Raw genomic sequence first — 26,950 nt, 5'->3', positions numbered from 1 at the left:
GTTTGGCACTTGCTTCACCCCATGAAAGCACCATCTCATTTTACTCTGACATCATTGTCCTCATTCAGGTTATCTTAAACCTCTTCTTAAAGCTTTCCAACAGCAGTCCGTCTAAAGGCAGCTTTTGGAGCTCTTTCACTGGGAATCCTTAAAATGAATCTGAGCAACCTTAGCCATGTTATCTTAATTTCGAGTTGCAGCTTTTCATCTTCCAAAGGTTGTTGCCAGAGATCTCTTTTTTTTTTTTAGCTTGTAGAGCCTTCTAAGACAGCTGTAGAAGGCAGTTTTGATCAAACAGTTTGACTTGTATGGTAGTCTTGGCGCAATGGTGCCGTTTCAGAGCTAGAGCATATTGTTTTGACTTCCAGATGTTATAGAGCCACACCTCTGGCTTTGTTAAGTCTTGGCTTGATGTTTTCCTGACTGCTAGTCAGGTCAAGTCGAGTTCTTCAGCATTCCTCTGAATCACTGAGTGGGTTGGCATGTAGATGAACATCACTTTGGCCATCTTTTGGCTGATATATACTGTACACCAGCTTCCTTAGTCTGGCAGGTGAGTTTTTCTTGATGACTGCTAGACTGTCTGCGCAGAACTCTTGAAGCTACAAACCCAACAAGAAGTCTGCCACTTTCAAGTCTTATAAAAACTCTCCCTTCAGATTTAATGGGATCGACTTCAATGTTCAGTCATTTTTATCTAGACCTTGGCGATTCTAAATTGTGAAACTTTTGTTCAAGGATATGGAACTGGTGCCATGGCAACATTTAAAGTTTCACCAACAGCAGTTTTGAATTTTATTTTTTATACCTCAATTGTACGTTGTCCAGTCTACCCCAGATTTGCCTTTCTGCATAAGTAGCCAGTCCCAGAAGCATCTAAATGCCAATCTTGCATTTGCATTGTTGGTTTATATATGTATATAAATGCAACAAATAATGGTCCAGAGTAGTCACCATTATTATTTTAAGTTTTTACATACGTTAGCAATCTTAATAATTGTCACTTTCATTATACAAATCAGATATTTTTGTGTCTTTTCATAGAAAGTTGTGCCTTTCATAGTTCCTACACCTGGGTTAGAAGAAAACCTGATTACAACGAGGAGGGAGGGGGGAAAGAGAAAAAAGACCCTTTTAAAAGGAAGGAACCTCCAGCAGGTCCAGGCTCAGGGAGGTCGGCCATCTGCCGCCACTGGTTGGGGGTGGTGAGGGGAGAGCAAAGAGAGCAAAGAAGAGAACAGACACACAACAGACAATAAAACACTGGGTAAACTGGTGGAGGACCAGTAACAACAGATCAGGAACCAGCTGGAGACACATGCAGAAAACAAAGGTAAGAGGGGAAAAAGATGCAAGCTTAAAAAGGTATAAATCCACAGAGAGTGAAGGATCATAGATAATCATCACCTTGGGTTTGTAGCAGCATAAAAGGAAAAGGTAAAAGACTGGACCAGTATGATGTAGCAGTCCTATTTCACAAGCACTTTATAGATGAAGCATAACACAATAACTATAAACTTTATCCAAAAAACACTTCCAAGCTGGTTTCACAGAAGAGTAGTCTGACAACTAAAGGCTATGCCTCCCATTCTGCTTTTAAAAGCTCTATGAAGCACAAGTAAACCTGCAGTCTAAGAGCACGGGGATAAAATGTTTTGGACACGAGGCTTGACTTTGCATCCAACCAGAAGGATTCTAAATTCAATTCTGGATTTAACAGGGAGCGAATGAAGGAGCTTTCATTCTTGTTCCTGTTAGTGCTCACAGTGCAGCATTCTGAATCAACTGAAGGCTTTTTCAATTCGTTTTTAGAACGACCTGTTAATAAAGGATTAAAGTAGTCCAGCCAAAAACTAACAAATGCATGAATTTGTTTTTTAGCACCACTCTGAGACATCTTGTTTCTAATGTTAGGCATTTTATCGATATTGTGCAGATGAATGAAAGCCGGCTTACTGATCTAACTATAATATGTCAAACCTGTTTATTTGTTTGTCAGCAAACTCCTCCTACAGCATCAGGAATTGAGCAATCTGCCTTGGTACAGTAGCATTGCTACTGTAGCATGTTGTAGCATGTTATAGGATTTATGCACCTATAAAACCTTTTGAATGCACTGTTTCATTTTGATTTCACAGTAGTAGCATCTAAAGCATGTGTTGAGTCACCATGTTTCTAAATACAGGAACCTCAATTTTGTCTAACATTAGGAGTAGAAAACTTAATGTCATTGGCCTTTGTGTCTCATATAACATCTGTAGTTAACTAAATTATTTGAGTCTGGGTATCATCTGAAAAGCAATGAAAATCTATGTTTTCTGATAATATTGCCAAAGGGAAGCATACCTAACATAAAAATTATAGGTCCCGGTACAAAACCCTGCAGAACTCTATGACTAACTTATATGTTTGAGGATATTTGCTTATTTACATGAATCAACTGGAATATATTGGATAATAATGGCTTAAACCAGCCTAATGTGTTTAATAAAGAGTTGTGATTTATTTGTTAAGGTTTGGGGATGTTTTCTGAGACTTTTGTCTCCACTCAAATATAGGAGGTGAATGGGTGTCATCACAGTGGGGTTTTTTCAGGGGACTTTTTAAAAAAGAAGTAAATAAAATAACTTTTCTGTCATCAAAATAATCAATGGCCAGTTAAATATTTATATTAAAAAAGTAAACAGAGCGATACCCTCTTACCTACATATTGAGAAATTAAAAATAAATAAATCAACCATGTCTGTATTTACATACAGACCACCCCTGTATTTACATACCAGGGTGGACCACTTTGTTTTGCATTCACTGTAAGACAACTGGACCTCGCCCTCATTATCATAAATTAGAATGAAAAAGCAGACCACACCTCCTGTGCATACTTAATGATGCATATTGATGAGAGAGTCACATTTTGACATTAAAACAAAAACAAACAGGTCACGTCCTCGTTTCAGTGTCAGATAGTCTGCTGGATGTTATTCTACACTAAAAACCAGGTTGTGACATCATTTAAAAATGACAGTTTTATCCAATCAAAACTTTATAAAGACACAGTTATGGTAAAGTGGTTTAAAAGCTACTTGATGTTACATAAAGTACCCATAACAGAAATAAGAAAAAAAATAAAGTATATATAAAAATAAAGGACATGTACATAACATTAGATGTAAATAAGCAAAATACATTAAAAATGACACAAAAATGCATACATTTACAAAAAGATTACAGAAATTGCTGGTATAAATGACAAAATAATTGAAACTAAAAAAATTAAGGTTTATTTCCTGTTTGCAAGAGCGAAATCTCAGAAGTGGAATTAACAGTTGATTTATTAATGCACTTATGTGCAGAAATACGCATCTTGCGCTTTATTTTGTTGTTTTGATTCTCTGCATTATTGTGAAGCCCTTTGGTGTGCCTTTGGCTTTTTCAATATGCTATATAAATAAAACTGTATTGTATTGTATTGATTTGTATTATATGGATAAAAAAAAGTAAGTAACAAATCATTAAATATGACATACATACTAGAAATGAGTATAACCCACAAATGTTATTAGAATACATGTATTATTAAAATGTCATCACACCAACATTATTAGCTCATCGACACATTTCTGACACATAGAATTAATTAATTTATGTCCCCAAGTGGAAGAATAAAGTTACTGTCCATTAAAATTCTGATTTTTTTCTAAATTATTACAAACTAGAAAGCTGAATAAAAGCGAAATATTTCACTTTGCAGTGCAGTGGAATTCGAGAGACGATTCAAACTGGAAGACAAAGGCTTTAAAATTAAGAACAATAGGTTACTTGAATATTTGGTTTCTTTCCACCGCTACTCTACCCCAACTTAAGTCTGCAGCTGCATCCCATTTCAGAAACTGCCTCCATGCTCGACCACATTTCAAGCCCAAACATGTCAGAACGGGTCGATGCAGCTGTCCCATTCCAAACATTCCTCCTAATGAGGCCATGAAATCCAGCCTTTCTTTGCTTCACATTTCTGCTCCAAAAGAATTCACCAAGCTGCACTTAAACTTCTGAACGATCAATTGAGACAGTGGTTCATAAAGCTCTCCATGTTTCCAGGTAAAATAATTCTGATGCTTCACCTAAAGACGACAGAAAATAGGCAAACATCTCTCTGGATTCATGAAATTTCTCTGTCTCTACATGTGTGAGTGTAAAACAACAGTAAGAGTATCAGTTTGTTCACAAACCCACGAGCAGAGAACAGAAGGTTGGTTTAACAGACCACATGCGGTGTTGAGCAACGTGTTCAGGCTGCTAACAGGAACAAACAGGGGAGTGTATGCCTGGCTTTTCTTTTCTTTCTTTCTTTTTTTTTTTTTTTAAATTGTGGCTTTTTCTGTGGAGCAGTTCATGTTTCAGTACAAAAGTCAGGCAGCTCAGTATTATTGCTATAAATCATTTTCAGTAAGGGCCATACTTTCTATGTCTGCCCCACTGGGAGAGGGCCAGGCACAGAGTTTATTAACATGCTTAAAACTCTGGGTTATACTGGCACGTATGACCTTTTTCACATAGACTGTATATAAAGGATGGTCAAAGCGACTGCATCATCAGCAGAGTCCAAAGTTGTTTCTGTAGCAGGCTGTAAAAATGGTTATTTCTCCTGTAAAGTTGGACTTTTTAATAAAATGTCAAAGGCCTCAGTCAGGAGAGGGCCCCAGTTTGTCACTTATGGGTGAGATTCTTGAGCTCTGAATCTTCACTGGGGTTTCCTGAATCACTCTTTATCTGTCGATTTTACATGTCGAAAGGAGCCAGTTGAGGTGGTTAGGATGCCTCCAGAGGTTTTCTGGGCACACCTAACTGAGATAGACCCTGAACCCAGTGGAGAGATTATATATCTCATCTCTGTCTGGAAATCCGTTGGGATCCTCCAGCAGAAATTGGAAAGTGTGGCTGGGGAGAAGGACATCTGGAACATCTTGCGTAGCTGGCTGCTACCACAACCCAACTTCGGATAAGTGGAAGACAATGTATGAATGCAATATAATACCTTTTTAATTTTCTGCTTGCACATATTTCTAAAGTCTTGAAGTTACAACTCAAAAGCTATATGAGAAGTTTAATTTAATATAATGCAGGAACCATCATGTAGTTTTACTGTAAAGTACAGGATGTAACGCATAAAATCCTACAAATCACAAATTACATTTCAGGTCATGTGACCAGCTTTATAGAGACTGTGGAGCATTTTCAAAAGTTTTTATCGTCATTTAGTTTTCATAGTTTGATCAATGGCCACTATGTTAGGTACACCTATTCGACTGATTGTTAGTGCAAATATCTAATCATCCAATCACATGACAGTAACCTAGGTTTATAGACATGGTGACGATGACCTGTTGAAGTTCAAACTGAGCATCCGAAAGGTGATTGAAGTGACGTTGAACATGGCACGGTTGTTGGTGCCAGACAGGCTGGTCTGAGTATTTCACAAAGTGCTGACCTGCTGAGATTTGCCCACATAAACATCTCTCGGGTTTATAGAGAACACTTCAGAAAGGAGAAAATATCCAGTTAGCAGCAGGTCTGAGTGAAAATGCCTTGCTGGTGTGTGAGGTCAGAGGAGAAAGGCTAGACTGCTTTAAGTTGATAAGAAGGCAGCAATAACTTAGATAACTTAGATAGATTGACTCACTCCGTGTTAATAGACCTCTCTGCATTGAATCATATCTGTTATTACCCTCCGTCTCTCTTCCACAGCATGTCTTTTATCCTGTCTTCCTTCTCTCACCCCAACCGGTCGCAGCAGATGCCGCCCCTCCCTGGGCCTGGTTCTACCGGAGGTTTCTTCCTGTTAAAAGGGAGTTTTTCCTTCCCACTGTCGCCAAAGTGCTTGCTCATAGGGGGTCATATGATTGTTGGGTCTTTCTCTGTATCTATGAAGCGCCTTGAGGCGACTTTTGTTGTGATTTGGCGCTATATAAATAAAATTGAATTGAATTGAATAACCAGTCATGACAACTAAGGCATGCAGAAGACCATCTCTCAATGTGCAATATGTCAAACCTTGTTCTGGCAGCAGAGGACCACACTGGTCCTTTAAAAACAGAAAACTGAGTCTATGATTCACAGAGGCTCACAAAACACTGGACAACAAAAGACTGAAAAAATGTTGTCTGGTCTGATGAGTAATGGTGTGGCATACTTTGGACTCCTCACTAATGACTGAGCATCATTGAAACCCTGCAGTCTGCCTGAGTATTGTTGCTGACCATGTCCATGACCACAGCGTACCATCTTCTGAAGCCTGACGAACCTAATAAAGTGTCAAGTGAACACTGATTTCTTCTCAAATCTTCAGTGTCCCACACAAACATCACTCTTTACCACACATTTATTTTTGGGGCTTTAGTTCTTAGCCCCACCAGGGAGGGACAAAATTTACTGAGAACCTGAAGAGACAGATGAAAGGGCAGATTTTCAAATACGAGTCTAATAAAGAAGAGCAAATAAAAACCAAACCAGGTTGTTGTTGTTGTTGTTGTTGTACAACGGACTGTTTTTTTCTGAGAATGTAGGAAAACTTGGCACATTTCTTCCACCTCTTCACGTCATCCCAGGCCAGCTCGACGATGTTGCATCAGTTGCAGATGTTCTCCAAAAGTTCCGGGAACATTCAGCCCCTTTGTTGACTGTGTTTACACTCTGATCAGAGGCCTGTACTACGTAGCAAGATACTTCTATGTAGTGATCAACACATATAAAAATAACCCTCACACCTCAGACTGCAGATACTTGAGAGTCTAAAGACAGAGGAATGCCCAAAGTCTTACTTCAATTGGAAATATACCCCTGCTGTATGCAGAGGTCGTAACGCTGGGGAGAAATCTGAGAAATGTTCAGAACTATAATCTCAAAAAGTCCTGAACCTTTCTCTAGCACCTAAAGTTCTCAAACTAAGTCAACACAAAGACCTGGGACTCGTGTGTTAGAGGGAGTTTATGACTGTGAGTCAGGGAGCAGGGCTCGTCATACTACACTGACTCATGTGTGGAGCTTTTAGCTTACGGCAGTTGAACAAATGTGAAAGGAGAGCTGCTTTTCTGGTTGAACAGCATTTAGTCTGAAGCCGCTGCTTCGCCTTTAGACTTGTCGTGTTTTACTCTCAGCTCTGCAGTCCTGGAAGTCAGGGGATTTCCAGGACTTTGCTTTTTTTCCCACTTTTCTCAAATAAAGGACCTTCACAGTTGTCAGAGCTCTCTTTTACTCCTGATAGCCACATCTGAAAACTAAAAATCTTCGCCTGCATGAAGGAGCAGTGTAAAGTAGACCGACTCATGCAATATTCAACACTTTCCCCCCTCGTTTCAGAATCCATCTGCCTCACTGCTCAGTTCATCTGTGGGTCACAAGCAGGACGTGTAAAACTCACACAGGAACCGCTCGCACCAGCAGACCGCGCCTTCGGTCACGTGAACGAGCGATTTAAGAGAATTTGTGACCTCTCACTCCTCCTGCTTTATGACTCGCACTGTACGAGAAGTCAATATCTGAGTCAGCGAGACTCGGCCTCTCTCCGCAGAGGGGAGAAACACTCGTTTGATTCAAATGTCTCAGAACAGAAAATAATCAAATGTAAAAGTACCACGGTGACTGATAACAGCCAAAACAAAGAATAAAAAGAGGTGTAAAATAACTACAAAAAAAAGTCCACAAAGATGTAAAATGTTCAAAAGCAGAGACATCAAAAAAGTGAAAGGACATGTAAAAAAAACTAAACCAAGACTAAAATTCACGAAAATGACTACAGAGAGATGTTAAATGACAACGCAGATGAGGAGTAAAACAATTCAGAGATACAAAAGAAAAAGAGCCAGAAGACAACCACGAAGAAAAAGAAAATAGCCAAAAAAATAGCCTTGGATGACTGAGGAGTGATGCGAAATAATCCACAAAGACAGCTGCAAAATGAGGGAAAACAACTGCAAAAGACAAAGAAAGTCTGAAAAGAGACAATAAACAAAAAACAACTATCAGAAATTAACTACAGTTTTTTTAAAAATTGAAGCGAGAAGGATAAAACAACCAGAAAGAAACAGAAAACTACAAAAATAAAACTACAAAATGACAAACACAGAGATGCAAAGAATGACTGACATGACATAAAGCTAAAAATACTGCAAAGACACATAAAAACCACTGGGAAGGAAAACAAGCACAGGCATAAAACAACTAAAATAAGATATGAAATGACATAAGAGAAAAAAATGATCTCAGTGAGATTTAAAATTACAAAAAAAGACATCGAACCACAAAAACACAGATGACAAACAGCTGGAGAAAAACATCAATGAACCAGAAGCAGACATAAAGAATCCACAGAGAGAAGTCAAATCACTGAGATGAGGTTTAAGAAGAATCTCAGAGACATAAAATAGCTGGAAATGAAAGAGACAATAATAAATCACTGCACAGAGAAGACAAAATGACTCTAAAGAGATATTAAATGACACTGAAGATGCTGAAATCACCACAAAAATGTAAGATAAACAATTTAGACATAAAATGATGACAAAAAAGATGTAAAAACACCCCAAAATTGACATATGATGGTCATAATGAGAGGTGTAGTGTCTGTGAAGATGTGCACTCTCCTGAAGAGACACAAATAAAAACAAGCAAAGAAAGGAGTGAAGTGGAGCAATAGATGACGAGATGTTTTAAGGGAAGTAAAACGACTACAAGGAGATGCAAAATGATGCGGCAGGGATAAAAGAAATAAAAGAGATATAAAACTACCAAAACAGACATGAACAGAGATTCAAATGAAAACATCCCAATCTGAAACAGTTGTAGACACATCAAATGGAGCAAACCAACTGCAAAGACGACAAAAAAAGACCCAAGCAGATGCAGAAATGACTAAAAAGAGATTAAAAGATCCACAAAGCTGTATGATGAGCAAATGACAGCAAACTGACATAAACTAATGAAGGGAGACACAAAACAATAAAAAATTAAAATAAAATAATCACAAAAACATTTAAAATTACTGAGATGAAGGGTAAAATCATTCCAAACACACAAAAATGATTACAAAGATAAAATCAACAGCAAAAAGCCAGAAAACAAAATCTAAAAAAAGAGCAATAAATGACAAAAAGATGCAAAGTGACCACAGTGAAGCACCTGAAAGAAGACCTGAAACAAGAAGTTATAAAACTAGCTGGAAAAAGTTTTTTTTAGTCCCTCAAAACCCACCTGCTCAACATAGCCTACTCTATATAACTTCTCCATGCTCTTAAACTTTCTTCTATTATTGTGTTTATTTCCTGTTTTTATGCCTGGAGTATTTGCTCTGTACAGTGTCCTTGGGTGTTTTGAAAGCCACTTTTTAATAAAATTTATTATTGAAAACGTCAACTTCAACAACTAAATGAGGGGAAAGAAAAGAGATTAAAACGAGTGAAAGCAGACATAAAACTAAAAAACTAAAAAAAAGATGTAGTAATGAAAAAATGAAAAACATTTCTTGCTCCTGAGACGTACCTCTCAATATTTAGGTTCCAAAAGCACCTGCATACATGTGTCTGTCGACCTCATCGTCTAATAACACGTCCCTTGAACTCACCGTACTCTATAAAAGGTGGGCGTATTTTTTCATCAACAAGGCGATTCCCAAAGAGCTAGTAGTAGAAAACTTGGTCTACTTTGACATGGAACGCATTCTGGAGCTTCAGTTGATCCATCTACCATTCACTGAACCCTCGTCAGAAATGGTCCCAGTGGAAGAATGGCCACCAAGAAGCCATTACTGAGAAAGGGAGACAGGGCTGAGATATGAGCCACATCACATAATAACTGGACTGAAAATCAGTGAAAACCGGTCTGATGGAGTGATGAATCCAAATTTCAGTTTTGGTTCAAATCACCGTCAGTATGCACTGAAGTACAACAGTGACTAACTACAGCCATCTGTAAAACACAGTGGAGGCTCTGTCATGGTTTGGACTGCATTTCAGCCAATGTTGTTGGAGAGCTTGTCAAAATTGATAGCAGACAAGTACAGTCAGATTTTGATACAAAATGTAATACCACCTGGAAAGCATCTGATTGGCCGCACCTTCGTTTGTCAGCATGACAGTGATCCCAAACACACTGCCAATGCAGCAAAAGCATACGCTGACAGAAAAACACAGTGGGAAATGATCAGTCATTGACTGATCTCCTCAGAGCACAGACCTTCGCAGAGGTAGGGCGGGATCATAGTCACAGAAAGTGTCAGCCAGCATCCCACAAAGACCTTGGAACGTCCTTGAAAAAGAACTATTTCTGAAGATTACCTAGTGCAATTATGGGCAGCTTGATTAAGAGAGTTAAGGGTGTTTGCACGTTTCAATAAAATGGTAAATGGCACGTTTCAATAAATGCATTTCATACTTTCCCCCCAGAAATTAAGAAATGAAGGGTGGCTCAAGACTTGTGCACAGGACTTTATATAGTGGCTTTAATGTTACACTGAAAATATGAAGACAAATCAAGTGCACAGAGAGGTGAAATGTATGAAATCAAGTTTTGGGGGTCACAAAAATAGCTTCTCTTTTATTAAATTAAAACGGCTTTAGAACACGTAAAATGTAAAGCAGGAGAGAGAAATCATAAATCTTTTGTTTGTGGTGAGCGTTTTCAGGAAAAAGCTGCACAGAACAACCACAGCAATTTATTCATGGTTTGTCAATTTACAGTATTTACTATTGGAGCTGATGTCAGATGAAATAAATGGATTCAGACTGGGCCGGGATTGGAAGAAGACACCGGTTTACACTACTGACGGTGACAGCGAGGGACAGAAAACTAATGAAAAAGAAAGCTTTCATGCAAAGACAGTCAAATCTAATCCGTTACTTTTCCCACAATACATTTCTTAAAGTATAAAATATAGAGTACATTTTTCATGTCAAATTATGAATGAGAAGTTTGGGCAAAATGGGAAATTTAATTATTGGTACATCTGCAAAAAAGAAAACAAATGCAAACATTTGGTTGAAAAAGCAGTAAAACCGAAGATGGAACTATGGCAGAAGATTATGAAGAAGTCATATTTTTATCCACTCCAGTGTCAAATTTAAATATAAAGCACCAATGAGCAAACCTGATAACAAAACAAAAGTCCCTCAAACTCTATCCATCACTTAAATAACATGACAAAAATGTGATGCTCCAGATTCACAAAGCTCTTCTTCCACCTTTGCATTAAAGTTATGGATATCTGCAAGCTTTCATGACCACACGCGTGCCCATGAGGGGATGAGGTGTCACACTACATGTGGTTGTCTTTTGCTACTGTCGGATTTGCACGTGAGGACGCCAGAGGAAGGGAAACTGCAGGTTCCAACGAGTTGGGATTTTGGTCTTTTCCATCGCGTTTCCTCGCATGAGAGTCAAGGCTTTGCCGGCTGGATGGACAGCAAGCTACCGAACTTGAAGTGCTGGATCACGGGGAACTTTTCCAAACACTGAAAACAAAGGGGAAACAGGCAGGAAAAAAGACTTAATATCTCAGTTTGCTTCAGAGAAGTAGCAAGCTAACTGTGATCTGAAATATAATATCAAAAGTATCTAAATTTGTCCATTTGAACATTTTTTGTGACAGCTGAAACAACAAAAGAACAAAAGTGTAGATGAATCATATGGCAGACGTAAATGAAAACAAATAATCTAAAAGGGGATAATAAGGTCCAGGTGAACTCAAGATAATATCACAAGTGGAACTACTGTGGGAAGAAAATATACAAAATATATTTGAGAAACTAAGACAAAGATGTATATGACAGGTTAAGGGGAAGAGAAACACGAGTCAGCAAACAGATGTAAAAAAAGTAAAATGGCTAACTGTGATCTCAGGGTTACTCTGAAATACTGTCAGAATGTGTACTTTCTGTGTGACAGCGAACACACATTTGAAACTAATACACAAGTGCAGAGAAACTGGAGAACAAGTGTGAATGAAAAACATGATTTAAAGGGGACAATAAAGTACAGGCGAACTCAAGACGATGAGAAAGTGAGGAAAGAGTACGCATGTAAAGGAAATGTAAAGGAAATATGAACCACGCGAGGACCAAAAACTTGTAAAATTAATGTCAGCAGATATCAGAAATAGAGAACTACGTAATTAAGTGGCTGACTGCCATTTTTTAGCTAATTTGAAACAGTGTTTAGTAGGGCTGGGTATCGTCACTGATTTCTAGAATCAATTTGATTCCGATTCACAAGGTCCTGAATCGATTCGATCCACGATTCGATTCAATTCGATTTGAATCTGGGAAATTTTGCCTCAGACAGTCAGAAATATTATAATTCAGATCAGTACAATTACATATTTTTGTATCTATAAAAAGGAAGCTGACACACGCAAGACTTTATCAAAGGTGTGAGCATCACAGCAGATGCCTTTGTGTCAAAGTAGCTGAAGATAAAACACAGAAAAACATGAAGGTGATTTTCCTGGCCTGGGATTTTATAAAAATATTCTGCAGTACATCAAAAACGAAAGAAAACCATTAATCAACATATGAACGTTGCCTCTGAAGTTACAGCGGTTTTGTTAGAGACACGGCTGAGCGTTTTGCATTTTGTATAATTTTAAAAAGTTTAAATTTGTTCAGAAGCCTATTGAACGGCAGAAATTAGGTTCTCTTTTCGGAAGTGAGTAAAAGGAAAAAAAAACATTGGCCGACAGCGCTGTAAACACCATAGGCTTGTGCGTAACAAGCAAGCGAATAATGCAGAAAACAGATTTCGGGGATAGACAGGAAACTGTTCTTGAAGTACACTGAGAAAGAGAGAGAGAGAGAGAGAGAGCTGTGCATGAAGTGTGATTTTATTGTGGTGGAAGCAAAACAGCAAAAGTCAGAGGGAGTCCATGACGATGTTTATGTGAAGCTTAGTTTGGATCTTCTTTTGCTGCTGGTTCGGTCAATATTGTTTGGAGAGAGATAAAACTAACAGCTTTAGAATCAGCGCAAAAAGGGCGTAAACACAAAGCGTGGACCCGCCGAAACATCAGAATCAGCGAGCTGTCGGCTTTCAGCCCCGACCGTGTCCGTGCCGTCGGGTGAGAAAGCCACATCTCACCGATTCTGATCCGCGGTCCGTGCTTTGTGTTTACGTCTTTGTGCAGAAGCCGTGTACCTGCTCTCATTTACTGTTTAAAATGTTTGGTGGTTCTCAAAATTTTGAGACGTTTCACCTGAGATTCTGGAATTTTGGGCAAAATACATTTATATAAAAAAATCGATTCAGGATTTTAATGAATCGATATCACGTTATCCAAGCCAGAATCGATTTTAATCGATGATTTGCCGTGTTGTGGCATTAACGTCGTTTCAGATTGTACCTTTACGCCGACATCATCCTAGTGCAAAGACAAGTGAAAGCAGACAAAAACAACAAGCACGCATGCTACAAACTACCCAAGTCATTTAGACAGCCGTTAGCACATGATTCTCCTTATGGGGACCTGATATGTTTAATATGCTGCTGAGAATATAGCCCAGAAGAAGCGTATAGTATAGCTTTTATTTTGGAAAGAGACATTTCTCTGTAATAAACTCTCTTTTCCAAAGATGAGTGATTTCTCGATCAGACAGATTTATTATTTTATCCCTTTGTTGTTTCAGCAACAGTAAATTTAAAAACTGTGCTTTTGAGTTAAAATATATATTTATAATTTTAATAAATGACAAATTAAAAAGGCATGAACTTTTTTTTTGTATTGAAAGAATATCGAACCGTGACACCAAAGTATCGAACTGAACCGAACCGTGAATTTTGTGTATCGTTGCACCCCTAAAATTTTTATTTATACATATATACACACACACACACACACACACACACACACACACACACACACACACACACACACACACACACACAGACCAGCCACAGCAAATGGCTCGCCCCGACCTGAACTCTTTCCACCGGTCTTTCATGCCGACTCCATTCAGAACAGTTGTGGAGGAGCCCAGAGGAGGCTCTTTGTGTGCACACACGGACCTGTTTTTTGGGGGGGGAGCGGCGGTGGGGGGATGGGAGGAGCGTTCGGGCTGTCTGTGCCGTGACACTATCGGTCACGATCATGTGGGCAGAACTGGGGTGGAAAAACACGCCTCACAGACCTTTTGTCTAAACAGATATTCAATCAATGTTTAACTTGTAAAAGCATCAAACGGTCATTGATCACAGCCCAACTCTTCACACACAGCATTAAAAGCCTGTGTAGGTTATCTGTCACAGACCGTTAGCAGGACAATAACACACATGCAATTAACGCTACTGAGAAGTTACTTTGATAAACCATCACAGCAGTTAACCTACAGTGGTTCATTTTGTTCTCTAATTAACTGCTGACCATTTTATGTGGTGATAACTTCTATTTTTCCTGCTATCAAGGGCTGTTTACGTTTCTTTTCCCAATCTTCACAGAGCTCCGCTGTCCTCCAGGAACGATTAAAAACACATCAGCGAGCCGCACCGCTGCTCAAGAACACTCGCCAGAGTCGCTTACTCACCCACCCACCGTCTAATTTAATCAGAGAGCAATTTAACAGCACCCTGATCGCTTTATAATAACCCAGGCAGTAAACTCCAGACCTGAAACATCAAGTGCCAAAGGCTGCAGTTCCTCTAACATCCACCAGAGGCTGGCTTTACTGGTCACTCAGTCCTCATAGACTCCCATGTTAAAAGGGACAACTTTACAGCAGAAATAAAAGAGTTTTGGCCTCTATGGATAGTTTAACCTGTCATAAATGTACAGGGGGTGGATTTTTTAAAATAACTTACCTGTTTACATTTCATTAAGGCTTAAAGTTACGTATGTTTCAGGTCACAGCGGCTTTGACTAGCACGTGGGCGCTGTGTGAGCATTGCTGGAATTTCCATTGTTAGCATCACATACACCAATACAGCTATTTTTTTTATTGTGGACTCATTTTTGAACAGTGAGTGGTAGCATTTAGCCATTTTAGCTTTTTATTGGCTGGTCCTAGTAATCAGAAGGGCCTGGGTCTTTTGTGCTCAAGTTGCCCATATAAGGGTATATGGGCAACCTCCTCTCTCTGTGACAGCATAGAGGTCCACTGGGTGAAAACGAGTGTCTGAGTAGCCTATTTTAATATCAATGTGACAGCAAAGGTAGAATAGTTGCTCTTTAACATGTTTATTAATCACCTTCAGGAAACACTCCTCAGCAAATGCATGACCTTCCTTCAGTTTGACTTGAAAGTACCTCTTTTAGCAAATTACACACTCACTGTGATCTAACAAAAAGTATGGCCTGTGTTTTTTAAAGCGTTTTCTACCTTCCAGACTTAATTTTTTGCCTGATTTCAGAAGATTATGGGGAAAAATAAATATGTCACTTGTAAAAGGGCTAAAAATCACTGGCAACTAGGATCCTGGCAGTTTCTTTATTTAAACTATTACAATACACACTCCTCTAGTCCCTCTAGCATTGTTTTTCCTGTGTTTGTGTTTTATTTCACAAATTCAGATGCTTCAAAACAGCCAGCGAGGCCCCAGAATGAACTCCTCTCAGACTAAAAATGGTGAATTCGGCTCTTTCTAGGTCTACTCCGGCTCTCTGCTCGAAACCCTGTGTGGGGCCAGGAAAAGGGAGAGAGGAATGCAAGTCTGCTGATGGTTGCTCCAGGCTCGGAGGAAGGTCGGGACAGAGGGAGGGGAGGATTTAATGAAGGGAACGGCAGAGGAGGAGGAGGAGGAGGGGAAGGCAGACAGCTTGGCCCCTCAGCTCTTTGGGAAGACTCACAGGCTGCTCTGGAAAACACAGGATGTGGGCATGCAGGCGGGGAGAACGGGCTTAGACAACCCCCCCAACCGCCCACACACACACACACACACACACACACACACACACACACACACACGTAATTCCATTCTCTCTTAACCCTTTCCTGCCTCGCTCCTCCGCTCCCTAAAAGCACAGCCAGTCTGGGCATTTTCTGGTCTCAGTCGGCGTTAACTTGACTTTTTAAATGTCACATAAACAAGAAAACGCAGTTTCCTGAGTCCGGGTGAAGAATTACAAGAAATCCAGTTTACAGAAGAATGTTTTTTTTGTGTGCATTTCAGTTTTTTGACTGCATGTTGCCTAACTGGGTTCACGAAACCACAAAAGCTACAGCAGTGCAGCAGGAGAAAAGAAAAGAGCTTCAGACGTCACTTAAATCTTTCAAGAAATCAGCCGTGACTTTCAGTTTGGAAGACCACACATTCAAAAAGATCCCACTTGGGAAGAAACAAACATGGCGGCTGCAGTTCCTCTAAAATCCACTTGAGGCTCCCACAGCGAGTCCATACCCATAGACTCCCAATTTAAAATGTCCAACTGCACACCAGAAATAAACATTTTTACAGTCTGCTGCAAAAAACACTTTAGATCTTTATAACTTATTTCCATCTTTCCTAATAACTATACAGTTATATATTTTTTTTATAGTTCACTTATTTAAAAAGCATTATATGGTCTATGCCCACTATTTTCACCAATAATATGGCTGCTGTGGGGTTAAATGTATTGACAGGCAACCTAAGATGTTTGAGAGCTAGTATTTGTGTATTATTGCTTTATTACAACCAAAATTACTGCAACTGCGTGTATGAATGTGTTACAATTAGGATTCAAAATGTGGAAAAAATTGAAACAGTAGATGTGATCTGTTAGCATGGCTGCAGATTTTCAGTTCAACACCACACAGCAGTTAATTCTGCTTCCACAGTGAAGACTTTAAACTGGAGGAATATACCCTGCAGTATACCTGTCACACCATCCATTTCACATAAACTGGTCCACCTGAGAGATACAGCTCCCTTTGCAGTATAAAAAAAGACAGGTATGAGTGGTACAAACACACTAGAATAAATGAAGTAAAGTGCTTTACATGGATTGACGAGTTTAGACCCTTTTGGCAGGGCTCGAGCAACCCTAACTTTGATAACATCACCCCTGAAAAAACAAAACAAAGCATTGCCCAACTTCTCTACTGGAGACAGGTTACAGGTTATAGCAACTCTAGTATTCGTTTGTATTTTGTCCAGATGTTTAATGTGGCATTATGAGCTTTTTTAATTGCTTGGAGTACAAGGGACTGAAAAAAAGCTATTATTCGCTTTCCTACAAATTGTTCTTTTACTTCGTTTGGAAAATTATGGTCAAAGTTATTGAGCTTTTGCTTCAGGTTCACAACTAAAATTCTCACGTTAAAACCAGTAAATTATATTAAGAACTGTGATTATTTATTCCCAGTCATTCTTAGACACTACATTTTAAGACAAACATTTAAATGTTTATCTAGTTCAATTTAGGTTTGCAAAGGTGAAAAGGACTGAATGTGTTTGCAAGAAGCATATTACATTAATATTAATTGCAAGGCACCACGTGCATGAAAATATGAGGTTTGATCCTAGAATTGCCCCTGTTTATCTGATCTGTAAACTTCTGATTTGAATTGTTCTCTCTGTGTTTTGGATTTGGATTCTACAGCAAGCTGTTTGTCAGACTGATGAATGGTCAGTGAGACTGGGGGGTGGGGGATGGGGGGGAGAGCAGGCGTACCTCAGCTTTGTACATTCTGATCAGGCCCTGGTTGACTTTGGACCAGGAGGGAACGGCACTGATGTTCCACAGCTGGTTGGAGTGTTCAGCAAATGGACCCGTCTTCATCTGCACACAAAGAGAGAGACAGTTTAAATTCTACATCTCCTTAATCCACTTCATCGCAATGCCTAAATACTTTTTTAAAAGATAGTATTTCAACCTTTTTACTCCAAAATCTGTCTTAGAGCTTCAAACAGCCCCCCTGTGGGTGGTAAAGGTAGCTTTTATAAGGCTAGAGTTTCTCCACTGATGGAGCTTTGGCCATTTTAAACTGAATCAGATGCAGAGGATTCCAAATATAACCCATTTACTTGGTAGGAAAGGTTTCCACGGCCATTACTTCTTTTCTTTTACACAGTGAAAACTCTAAATGTGTAAACTCCTGCAGACCTTAAAAGACTAAAAAGTCAACATTTGCCCAAAATTATTTATAGACCTGTAAAGGCGAGATAGGGACAACACATGATGTGTATGGTACAAACAGACTGGCGTAAGAGGCTTTGGTGAGTGTTCAATCACTTTGACCAGATGATGGCACATCTTTGAAACCACAGGGGTTGTTGGGGGCGTGGCCATTTTGAAGCAATGTCAAAAGAAAGGTGATTGGTCAGTTCCATTAACGATCTAGGAACAACATTCATTATGAAGTTGGAGGAACACTTTGTATGGCTATAGCTAAGGAGGTAGAGCAGGTCATCTATTAATCAGAAGGTTTGTGGTTCGATCCCTTGCGTACCAAAGTATCCTTGAGAAAAATACTGAAGTTTTCCAGAGTGTGAATGTTTGACAGAAAGTATTAAGGTGTAGAAAAGTGCTTGATGATGATATCATATCATGTGCTGGGAGTCACTAAACTGGACATACAGTCCTTTACTGACAATAAATATGTAAACAATGTGAAAAAGATCAAATAATTAAAGTTTAAAAGTCTTAAGTTAGCTAATATCTTAGCATGTCACCATCTCATCTAACTACAATCAGTTCTGGCTCTAAACACAAAGACGCAAACAACAAGGTTGCCAAAATGCTAACACCAAGGCTCCAAAACATGGATTCCAGAAACCAAAGGGTCATGTCCACCTTTTGCAGACAGTCTATGGTTGGCAGTCACGTGAAGCTACTGACAGCATTCCAAAGAGTGACAAGCTATGAACAAAGGATCGAGTTAGGGAGAAAAAGAAAAAGCTCAAATTAGCTGAACTTCCGCCTTAAAGAAACTGATGCAATCTCTTGATGCCAAAAAGAAAATTCTACTTTCCATTTCTAATGAAGAACTGTTCTGATTGGATGTATAGAACCAACGACATGTGATTAACTGTTTAAGGTATGAAAGACTCCGATCAGATGAGTAAAAGCGCACACAACTTCAACAGGTGATAAGACATCAGTTAAATGTTTATTGGCTGAAAATCAGCAGCTGATAAAGCTGTAAAGACTACGCTGCAAACCTTACAACCAAAACAATGAGCTGAAAGACACAAACAACTGCAGGGTCTTCTTCCATGACACACAGTCATGTGATCCACTGCTAACACCAAAAGGTTAGTAATTAGAGTTTCAAATGTGACATTTCAGAGTTTGAAGAGAAACTGTTTTGCAATTATAAATAACTGATTAACCTCTAATCAGGGTTTCATGAGACTTTTTTTAAGCTGTCACCCTCCTTTCTTAATTCCATGCAGAGAAACATGAAGATAATGTTTGAATTCATAAAATGCTGATTTAAGATAGAAACTGTGGAGTCCAAAACATGACAACAAACTGTTTCATTATAAATGGTATCATCTTAACAAATATCAGCAGTCAAAGGCTGAATCTGTGAGTTTTTGTTTCTCTCGCTTTAGCTTCAATGGCAGCACCACTCGAGTTGTTTGGACTCCACGGAAGATCCTAAAGCTCCTGTGATATCAGTCTCGATTAGGGTCCAGTAGGGTCAAGGTCATGGGACTTGAGAGGAAGTGTGACAACCTCTCGGTCTTCTTTAGTCTTTGAGTCATTTTTGAGTCAAGTTGGGAGGTGTGGTTGAGCACGTTATCTTGCTGCATGTTGAATCGTTCTACACAGAGATGCAAACCAGAGCAGGCACCTAAGGAATGGAGTGATACCATTTGGTAGGTTTTCTGCCAGATCCAATTCACACAATTCGTTTAATCCTCATTTTCAAGTCTGTGCCAAAGCCTAATCTAGAACCAAGTCTAAGATTTGAGGCCTGTGAAAAAAGACTCCAAAAAACTCCAAACGAGAGAGGGCTACTACAAGAAACTGACCAACGGCTGGCAGGCTGAGAGCCCACAGTTTCTATTTGCCATGATTTCCTGATTTCCAACATTTTGTTGACCAAAACACTGCAAACCCATGATTTGTAGCTACACTGTGAATTATTAAAAACTGAGCTTAAAAGATGTGCTGCACATGAATGGTGCTAAAAAGAAGCCAAAGAGACTGGGAATGAGCCGGAAACAGAGCTGATATGTCATCACTTAACAGGTGGATTGTTCCTTTTCAGCTATGATACCAAACATTACATGAGATATAAATCATAATATAATTAGTTTTCATTTCACAGTTAACTTTTATGTCTCTCTGTTACACGAATGAATAATGAGCTTTCAGTCACACTTTTAACAATAAAGACATGCAGAAAGCTTCTGATTACAAGCTTTTTTTAAATAATAATAATTATTGCTACATTGATTATGGGGCTTTTAGTGATTTGATGAATGTTAAAAAGAACAAAAGGCTGATTGTTCATCCAGCAATCACCTCAAAATTAATACATTCTGCATAAGCTCAGAAACACACAAACAAAAACAAATGTATGAATTTCTAAATGCATAAATTAAAAAGTGAGGCGCATCAACGGCTTTCCCACCATTTTCTCCCAGGAGGGCCGAGGAACCCAAACCCAGACCCTGAGGGGAATCAATCTAACAACCCCCTCCTTTTTTTCTTTTTTTCCTTCTTTCCATCCCCCTCATCCAACCCCCGGCTCCTCACACAGCTCCAGACACTTTCCAGGGCCTCGCATGAGAACACATGGGGGGGGGAAGGGCATGGAGGAGGGGGTGGAGACAGCCCGTATTCCCTGGAGGAAGGAGTGATTCACAAGAGCATGTGGGGAAGGAAGTGACTCATGTTTAGGACGCACACACACACACACACTCTCACACACACGAGAGCCTTGTGTTTAAATGAAAAAAAAAAAAAAAAAAAAAAAAAAAAAAAAGAGTCTGAAGTATCCACATGTGTGTGAATGGGAGGAAAATCCTCGGGTATGGAGTGGAGTGTATGCTTACAGGCAACAGTAAACAAATGAGGACAAACACGCCGGCAGTCGAGACTGAATTAGGCCAGTAACACATCCAAGAAAGGAAAGGGCGCTGAAGATGTGTGTTATCGTGTGTATCTCAGACTGTTTACAAAGAAAAACAAAGTGTGTTTAAAGTGTATTTATAGACACAAAGAGTAAGCTGGAAAGAAACCTTGCATTATTTTATGGACACACAGGCAATCCCAAGCTAATCCTGTCTTAAATCTAATGGAAAGTGTTTACTTTGAAGGGTTTTACTGAATATTTCCTTTCAAAATAAAAGTTTTTGACCCGCATAATGGTGCAACTTCAAAACAAAGGTGGATAAAGACACTGTGACTTCTCTCATTGGTTTTTGGGCATATTTTGAAGGTTCAACATTAACTTCCTGTTCTTGAGTATAACCGGTGGTTTGCTCTTTGTTGTAAACCTTGGGTTTACACTCCTTATTAGGGTGTCTCTCGAGTGTAGACGCCGACCTCTTCGATACCAATCTTGAGTTGGTAGATGCTGTGAAGTTGTTTTTACTAACAATGAAAACGATTCTGTGATCATCAGCTTTAAATCATCTTGTGACTTGGACTAAATGAAGACATGGATAGGCTCAATACAGCGGGAACTCAGCGTAATTGGCAGTCCATAAATATAATCAAACTGTATATGAGCGACTTTGGTCTTTGCGATGCATGGCGCTCCCTTCACCCCACCAGTAAGGAATATACTTTTTTCTCACATGTCCATCACTCCTACTCTCGTCTGGATTATTTTTTGGTCAGCAGCTCACTGCTGAACGACATTTCAGACACTGAGATTCACCCTATAGCTGTCAGCGATCATGGTCCTGTATCTTTAACACTAATGCACAAGAATAATACTATGCCAAGAAAAAACTGGAGATTTAATATATCACTACTTAAAGATGAAGACTTTATTAAATATTTTAAAAAAGAGTGGACTTCATATTTGGACTATAATGACACTCCCGAAACATCAGCTTCTGTTCTATGGGAAGCAGGGAAAGCTGTGATGAGAGGTAAAATAAGTTCTTTCTCATCACATAAAAAGAAAAAAGAAAACAAAAATATTCAGGAATTAGAAAAAAAACATCAAATCACTAGAAGAAGCCTACGCGTCCCACCAAGATCAGGAAACATTGAACAAAATACGCAAAACAAAACTAGAATTAAATGAGATAATTGATAAAAAAACAAAATTCTTAGTACAAAGACTACGCCTACAAAATTATGAACAAGGTAATAAATCCGGTCAATTTCTAGCAAACCAGCTAAAAATAAATAAATAAATAAAAACAACTATATGTGCTGTTCAAGATTCATCTGGGAACACAATATATGATCCGATACAAATAAACAACATTTTCAGGGATTTCTATAAAACGTTGTATTCACCACAAATAAACCCATCTAAAAAAGAAATTGATCAGTTTTTGGACAACATAACTCTTCCAAAATTATTAGACACTCAAGCAATGGCACTGGATTCACCACTGACACCAGGTGAACTCCAGGAAGCCCTGATAAGTATGCCCAATAATAAGGCTCCAGGTCCAGATGGCTTCGCTGCAGAATTCTACAAAGAATTCTGGTCGATTCTAGCACCAGTTTTCTACAGAACGTTGTTGGAAATTAAAGAAAAGGGCAGACTTCCATCAAATATGAATTCTGCAAACATTAATCTCCTGCTAAAACCAGGCAAAGACCCTGTATATCCCTCAAGCTATCGTCCAATATCCCTTATAAATGTAGACCTTAAAATAATCTGCAAAGCTCTCTCAAAGAGACTGGAGAAAATAACCCCCCTCTTAATTCATCCTGACCAAACTGGTTTCATAAAAGGTAGGCACTCATCAACAAATACACGTAGATTACTTAATTTGATAGACTGCTCATACAGTAAAAACATCGAAAATACAATATTCTCTTTAGACGCAGAAAAAGCATTTGACAGAGTTAACTGGAAATTTCTATTTGCAACTTTACACAAATTTGGTTTTGGATCCTCTTTCATAAACTGGTTAAAAATATTATATAATTCCCCAACAGCTTGTGTTAGAACAAATGACCAGACATCCTCCAGCTTCTGTCTCTTGAGGGGCACCAGGCAGGGATGCCCACTCTCCCCTTCACTGTTTGCAATTTTTATTGAACCACTAGCAGCAGCAATTAGACAGAATTCAGTAATTAAGGGCATAAAATGCAAGAACGTGGAACATAAAATCAGCCTTTATGCGGATGATGTGTTACTCTTTCTCCAAAATTCACAAACCAATATCTCTGGGGTGATTGAATTGATAAACTCTTTTGCAAGAATATCAGATTACTCAATTAACTGGTCAAAATCTACAGTTCTACCGATTAATTGCTCCCTCCATAATTCCTCTTCTACACCACTGCAATCGGGAAATATAAAATATTTAGGTATTAATGTTTCTCCCAAGCTTGCAGATCTAACTAAATTAAACCATATCCCACTTTTAAAGAAGGTAGAAGATGATCTGGCTAGATGGAAATGTCTACCCATATCACTCATGGGAAGGGTTGCCGCTATAAAAATGATGGTCTTACCAAAAATAAATTATTTATTCTCAATGATCCCAACTAAACCGCCACAAGATTGGTTCAGATCTCTAGATTCATGTATGTCCAAATTCCTTTGGAAAAATAAACCCCCACGTATAAGCTTAAAAACACTACAAAAGACCAAGGATAAAGGAGGACTAGAACTGCCTAACTTTCAGCACTACTTCTTAGCCAACAGGCTTCAGTTTATCTCAGGATGGCTAAAACATACCCTCTTAGATGAACCTTGGCTAGATGTAGAACAAGCACTTTGCAATAATCTAGAGATTTTCAGATCTACCATTTATCAGCTCAAACATCCATGATGCTTTAAAAGCATCAACATCAGCTCTTCTCTGACAGCATGGTGGGAGTTTCTAAAATTGACGGCGTCTTCATTAATCCCATGCAAACGTACACCTATCTGGAACAACCCTGACATATTACAAAACAATAATATGATAAACTTTTCAGATTGGAGTGGTAAAGGAATCAAATATTTAGAACATATACTAGAAGGAACAGAATTTATTTCATTTGACGGACTAGTTACACAATATGGGATCAACAAGAAAAGATTTTTAGAATATCAACAAATTAAATCCATAGTAAAAAAGAAATTTAAACCGGGTCAAGTTGAACTACAAACACCACCAAGTGTGGTTCAATTTCTTACTCTTAAAACCCCCAAATTACTTTCCAAAATATACAGAAGGCTTTCTAAAACAGATGAATCAATATCACTTCCTATTGCAAAATGGGAAGCAGATTTATCAGTTAACTTAGACCTAAACTTCTGTCTCAGATTTGCTTAAAAACCTTTCATCTAATTAGAAATCCCAGTCTTCAATTAATTCAATACAAAATATTACATAGAGTGCACTATACAGGTCATCGGATGTTCAAGATGGGCTTTACATCTACCAACAACTGCTCACACTGCCAAACCAATTCACCGGACAATTATATCCACGCTCTTTGGTTCTGTCCACCAGTTCAGAAGTTTTGGCGCGAGATATGTGAAGACTTATCGAAGTGTCTGAAATGTAACATTCCAACTTCCCCCCTAGTGTGTTTGTTGGGCAGCTTAGATAATGTCACTTCAGAAAAGAATATCGCCCATATGGTTTTCACTGCCCTATGCATAGCCAAGAAAACAGTCCTCATGAACTGGAAAAATAAAAATAATCTTAATTCTAACCAATATAGAAATTATCTATTAGATTACATTAGTCTTGATACAGCCTCTGCCACCACATCAGATCAATTGCTCTGGGCTCCTTTGATCAGCTCCATCACCTAGTGGGGGTGGGGGGTCATAGTTTGGTCCCGCCTTCACTGTTGTGATTGGTGTGGGGGTAGGGACAGGCTTAGGGCGTCGGGGGGTTCCCCGGAGGCATCTTCCTTGGGGGGCTCAACCCGGGGTAGCGGTCATGTCCGGTTAGGGGCTCTGTTGGCTCTCAGGTGACTGTTTCCTCGCGGCTGCGTGCAGCGGGGCTAGGGGAGGGTCTGTGCTGACGGACGTGGGTTACTGACCTGGTAGCCTGGCTGCCCCTGGGTGGGTCCGGGATGGGCGTGAGGTTCTGGGGGCGCTCCGTCTCTGGGCTGGGGCCTGGGCCGGGCCTCGGGGGCTTGGGTCCTGGTTGGTGTGTTGCCGGGGTTGTGGGCGGGTGGGCACTTGCCTCCCCATCTCCAGCTGCCTCCCTCTTCCCGCTCCACCACAACCACCCACACATGCAGGACCTTGGAGTAGGGGTATGTCACCAGGGTGCAGAGGAGGCTATCCCCCCCCCCCCCCGTCCCCTTCTGGCTGCCTCTGCCTCAATTTTATCCCACAACTTAGACATTCACATTACTCACACTCTCATTACACATACATATAGGATCTTGGGGGTGGGCACGATACACGGAATCCAAAGTACCATCAGGGTGTACACCCCACCCCTGGCGTCGTTGCCCACCTCTCAATGTTAAATACACGCAGACATTGAGGGCTAGCAGGAGGGACTATGCGCTTACCTGCTGCTCTCTGGCAGGTAGCTCCATGCCCTCCTGGGTTTTAAATGCACCTTAGAACACACATGCATCAACACTACAATGAGTGGGTGGAGGGAGGTTTGGAGTCTTCTCTCACCCCCATTCTCTGCGGCCTGCTGGAGTGGGGGGGCTAGGAGGAGGAGTTGGCCGTCCGACTGCGGTCTGGAGTGTGGGGCCTCCCTGCTGCTGCGGAGTCGGGGCGGTCTGCCTCCCCCCACCGCAGGGAAAAGGGTAACACCACCTGGGTCTGGGTGCAGTTCCCCCCTCCAGGGGCAAGGGTACCTAGACCCGGTTTGTAGAGTACGCTTGGGGAGTGTGATCGTGTGTACAGCGTCTCTTTATGTCTGTCTCCACGTTGGTTGAGTGTGGAGTAAGTGTATATGAGAGCATGAGGGTGGGAATGGATGTTTGTATCTGTGTGTGCCTGTATGTCTGTGTCTATATGTCAGGTTGGGTATCAGACGCCACCTCTCTGGGGACATCTCAGGCCCTCCAAGGTTTGGAGGCCTTTCTCCCCCTACCACCACTTCCCCTGCCAGTGGCGGACTCTCTCAGACATCGGTGCGTTGGTGGTTCTTTGTGTCTGGGGATGGGCGTCCAGGTACACACCGGCTCACTCCTTGGCGGCCGCTTATCGGGGCCTGGGGCTCGCTCGGGCCACTTCGGAGGTGGGGTGCCCCCGGCCTCTCGGCCTAGGGCTCAGTCACTCAGGCACGGCTGGCTGCCGGCGGAGCTCACTGCAACTCCCCCTGGCTTCTGCTCCGCGGCTGCTGAGTGAGCCCTCATCTGGGACTCTCCTCAGCTCTTTCTGGGACAGTGGCGCGGCTGCCCCTCTGTTGGTCTTCCTTGGTCTCTTGTGTTCTGGGGGCCTCTGGATGTCTGGAGTTTTGATCTCCTCCATACCTGCTTCATGCCCTGGAGGACGGGGCTGTGCCCCCCCCCCCCCCCCCCCCCACACCCTCTAGCAGACCATTACACGAAGGAACCTTTTAAAAAAAAAACAAAAAAAACAAAAAAAACAAGCGCGTCCATGCTCACAGGTGTACACATGGGTGCTCACACCCACAAACTGCACCCTTTTTGGATGCTACCTCAAAGCACACTGTGTTCTGTTGATCTTATGTGCTGCACAATAATGTTTAACATTTAGTATTTACTGTCATATTCCCATATATCATTGTGATGTTGTTTATTCTATTACTCTTGTTCTCTTCTGCTTGCTTTCTTTTTTCTTTCTCAGCAGGTGATCCAGGTGATTGATATATGCATTTTTTTCTTCTCTGCCCGTTCTGTTGGTTTTTGTCTTTTGCCCTTCTCCCCCGTCCCTCTTCTCAGCTGTTTCTCTTTCCCTCTTTC

General features: G+C 40.2%; 1 protein-coding gene across 1 annotated transcript in view; it reads right to left on the bottom strand.

Moving 5' to 3' along the window:
* Positions 1 to 10,461: 10,461 nt before the first annotated feature.
* The window catches only part of ptpa (protein phosphatase 2 phosphatase activator), a 30,967-nt gene continuing 14,478 nt past the window's right edge, over positions 10,462 to 26,950 (bottom strand). Inside the window, exons 9-10 of the mRNA XM_080875384.1 lie at positions 17,627 to 17,734; positions 10,462 to 11,501 (exon numbers count right to left, since the gene is read on the bottom strand). Of these exons, the coding sequence (XP_080731510.1) occupies positions 11,427 to 11,501; positions 17,627 to 17,734 (183 nt within the window). The 3' untranslated portion in view covers positions 10,462 to 11,426. The remainder of the gene's footprint in view (positions 11,502 to 17,626; positions 17,735 to 26,950) is intronic.

This window comes from Rhamphochromis sp. 'chilingali', assembly GCF_963969265.1.
Source record: "Rhamphochromis sp. 'chilingali' genome assembly, chromosome: 2".
NCBI classification, from domain to species: Eukaryota; Metazoa; Chordata; class Actinopteri; order Cichliformes; family Cichlidae; genus Rhamphochromis; species Rhamphochromis sp. 'chilingali'.
The sequence above is the reverse complement of the archived record's forward strand: the minus strand, read 5'-3'. Positions and strand labels throughout refer to the sequence as shown.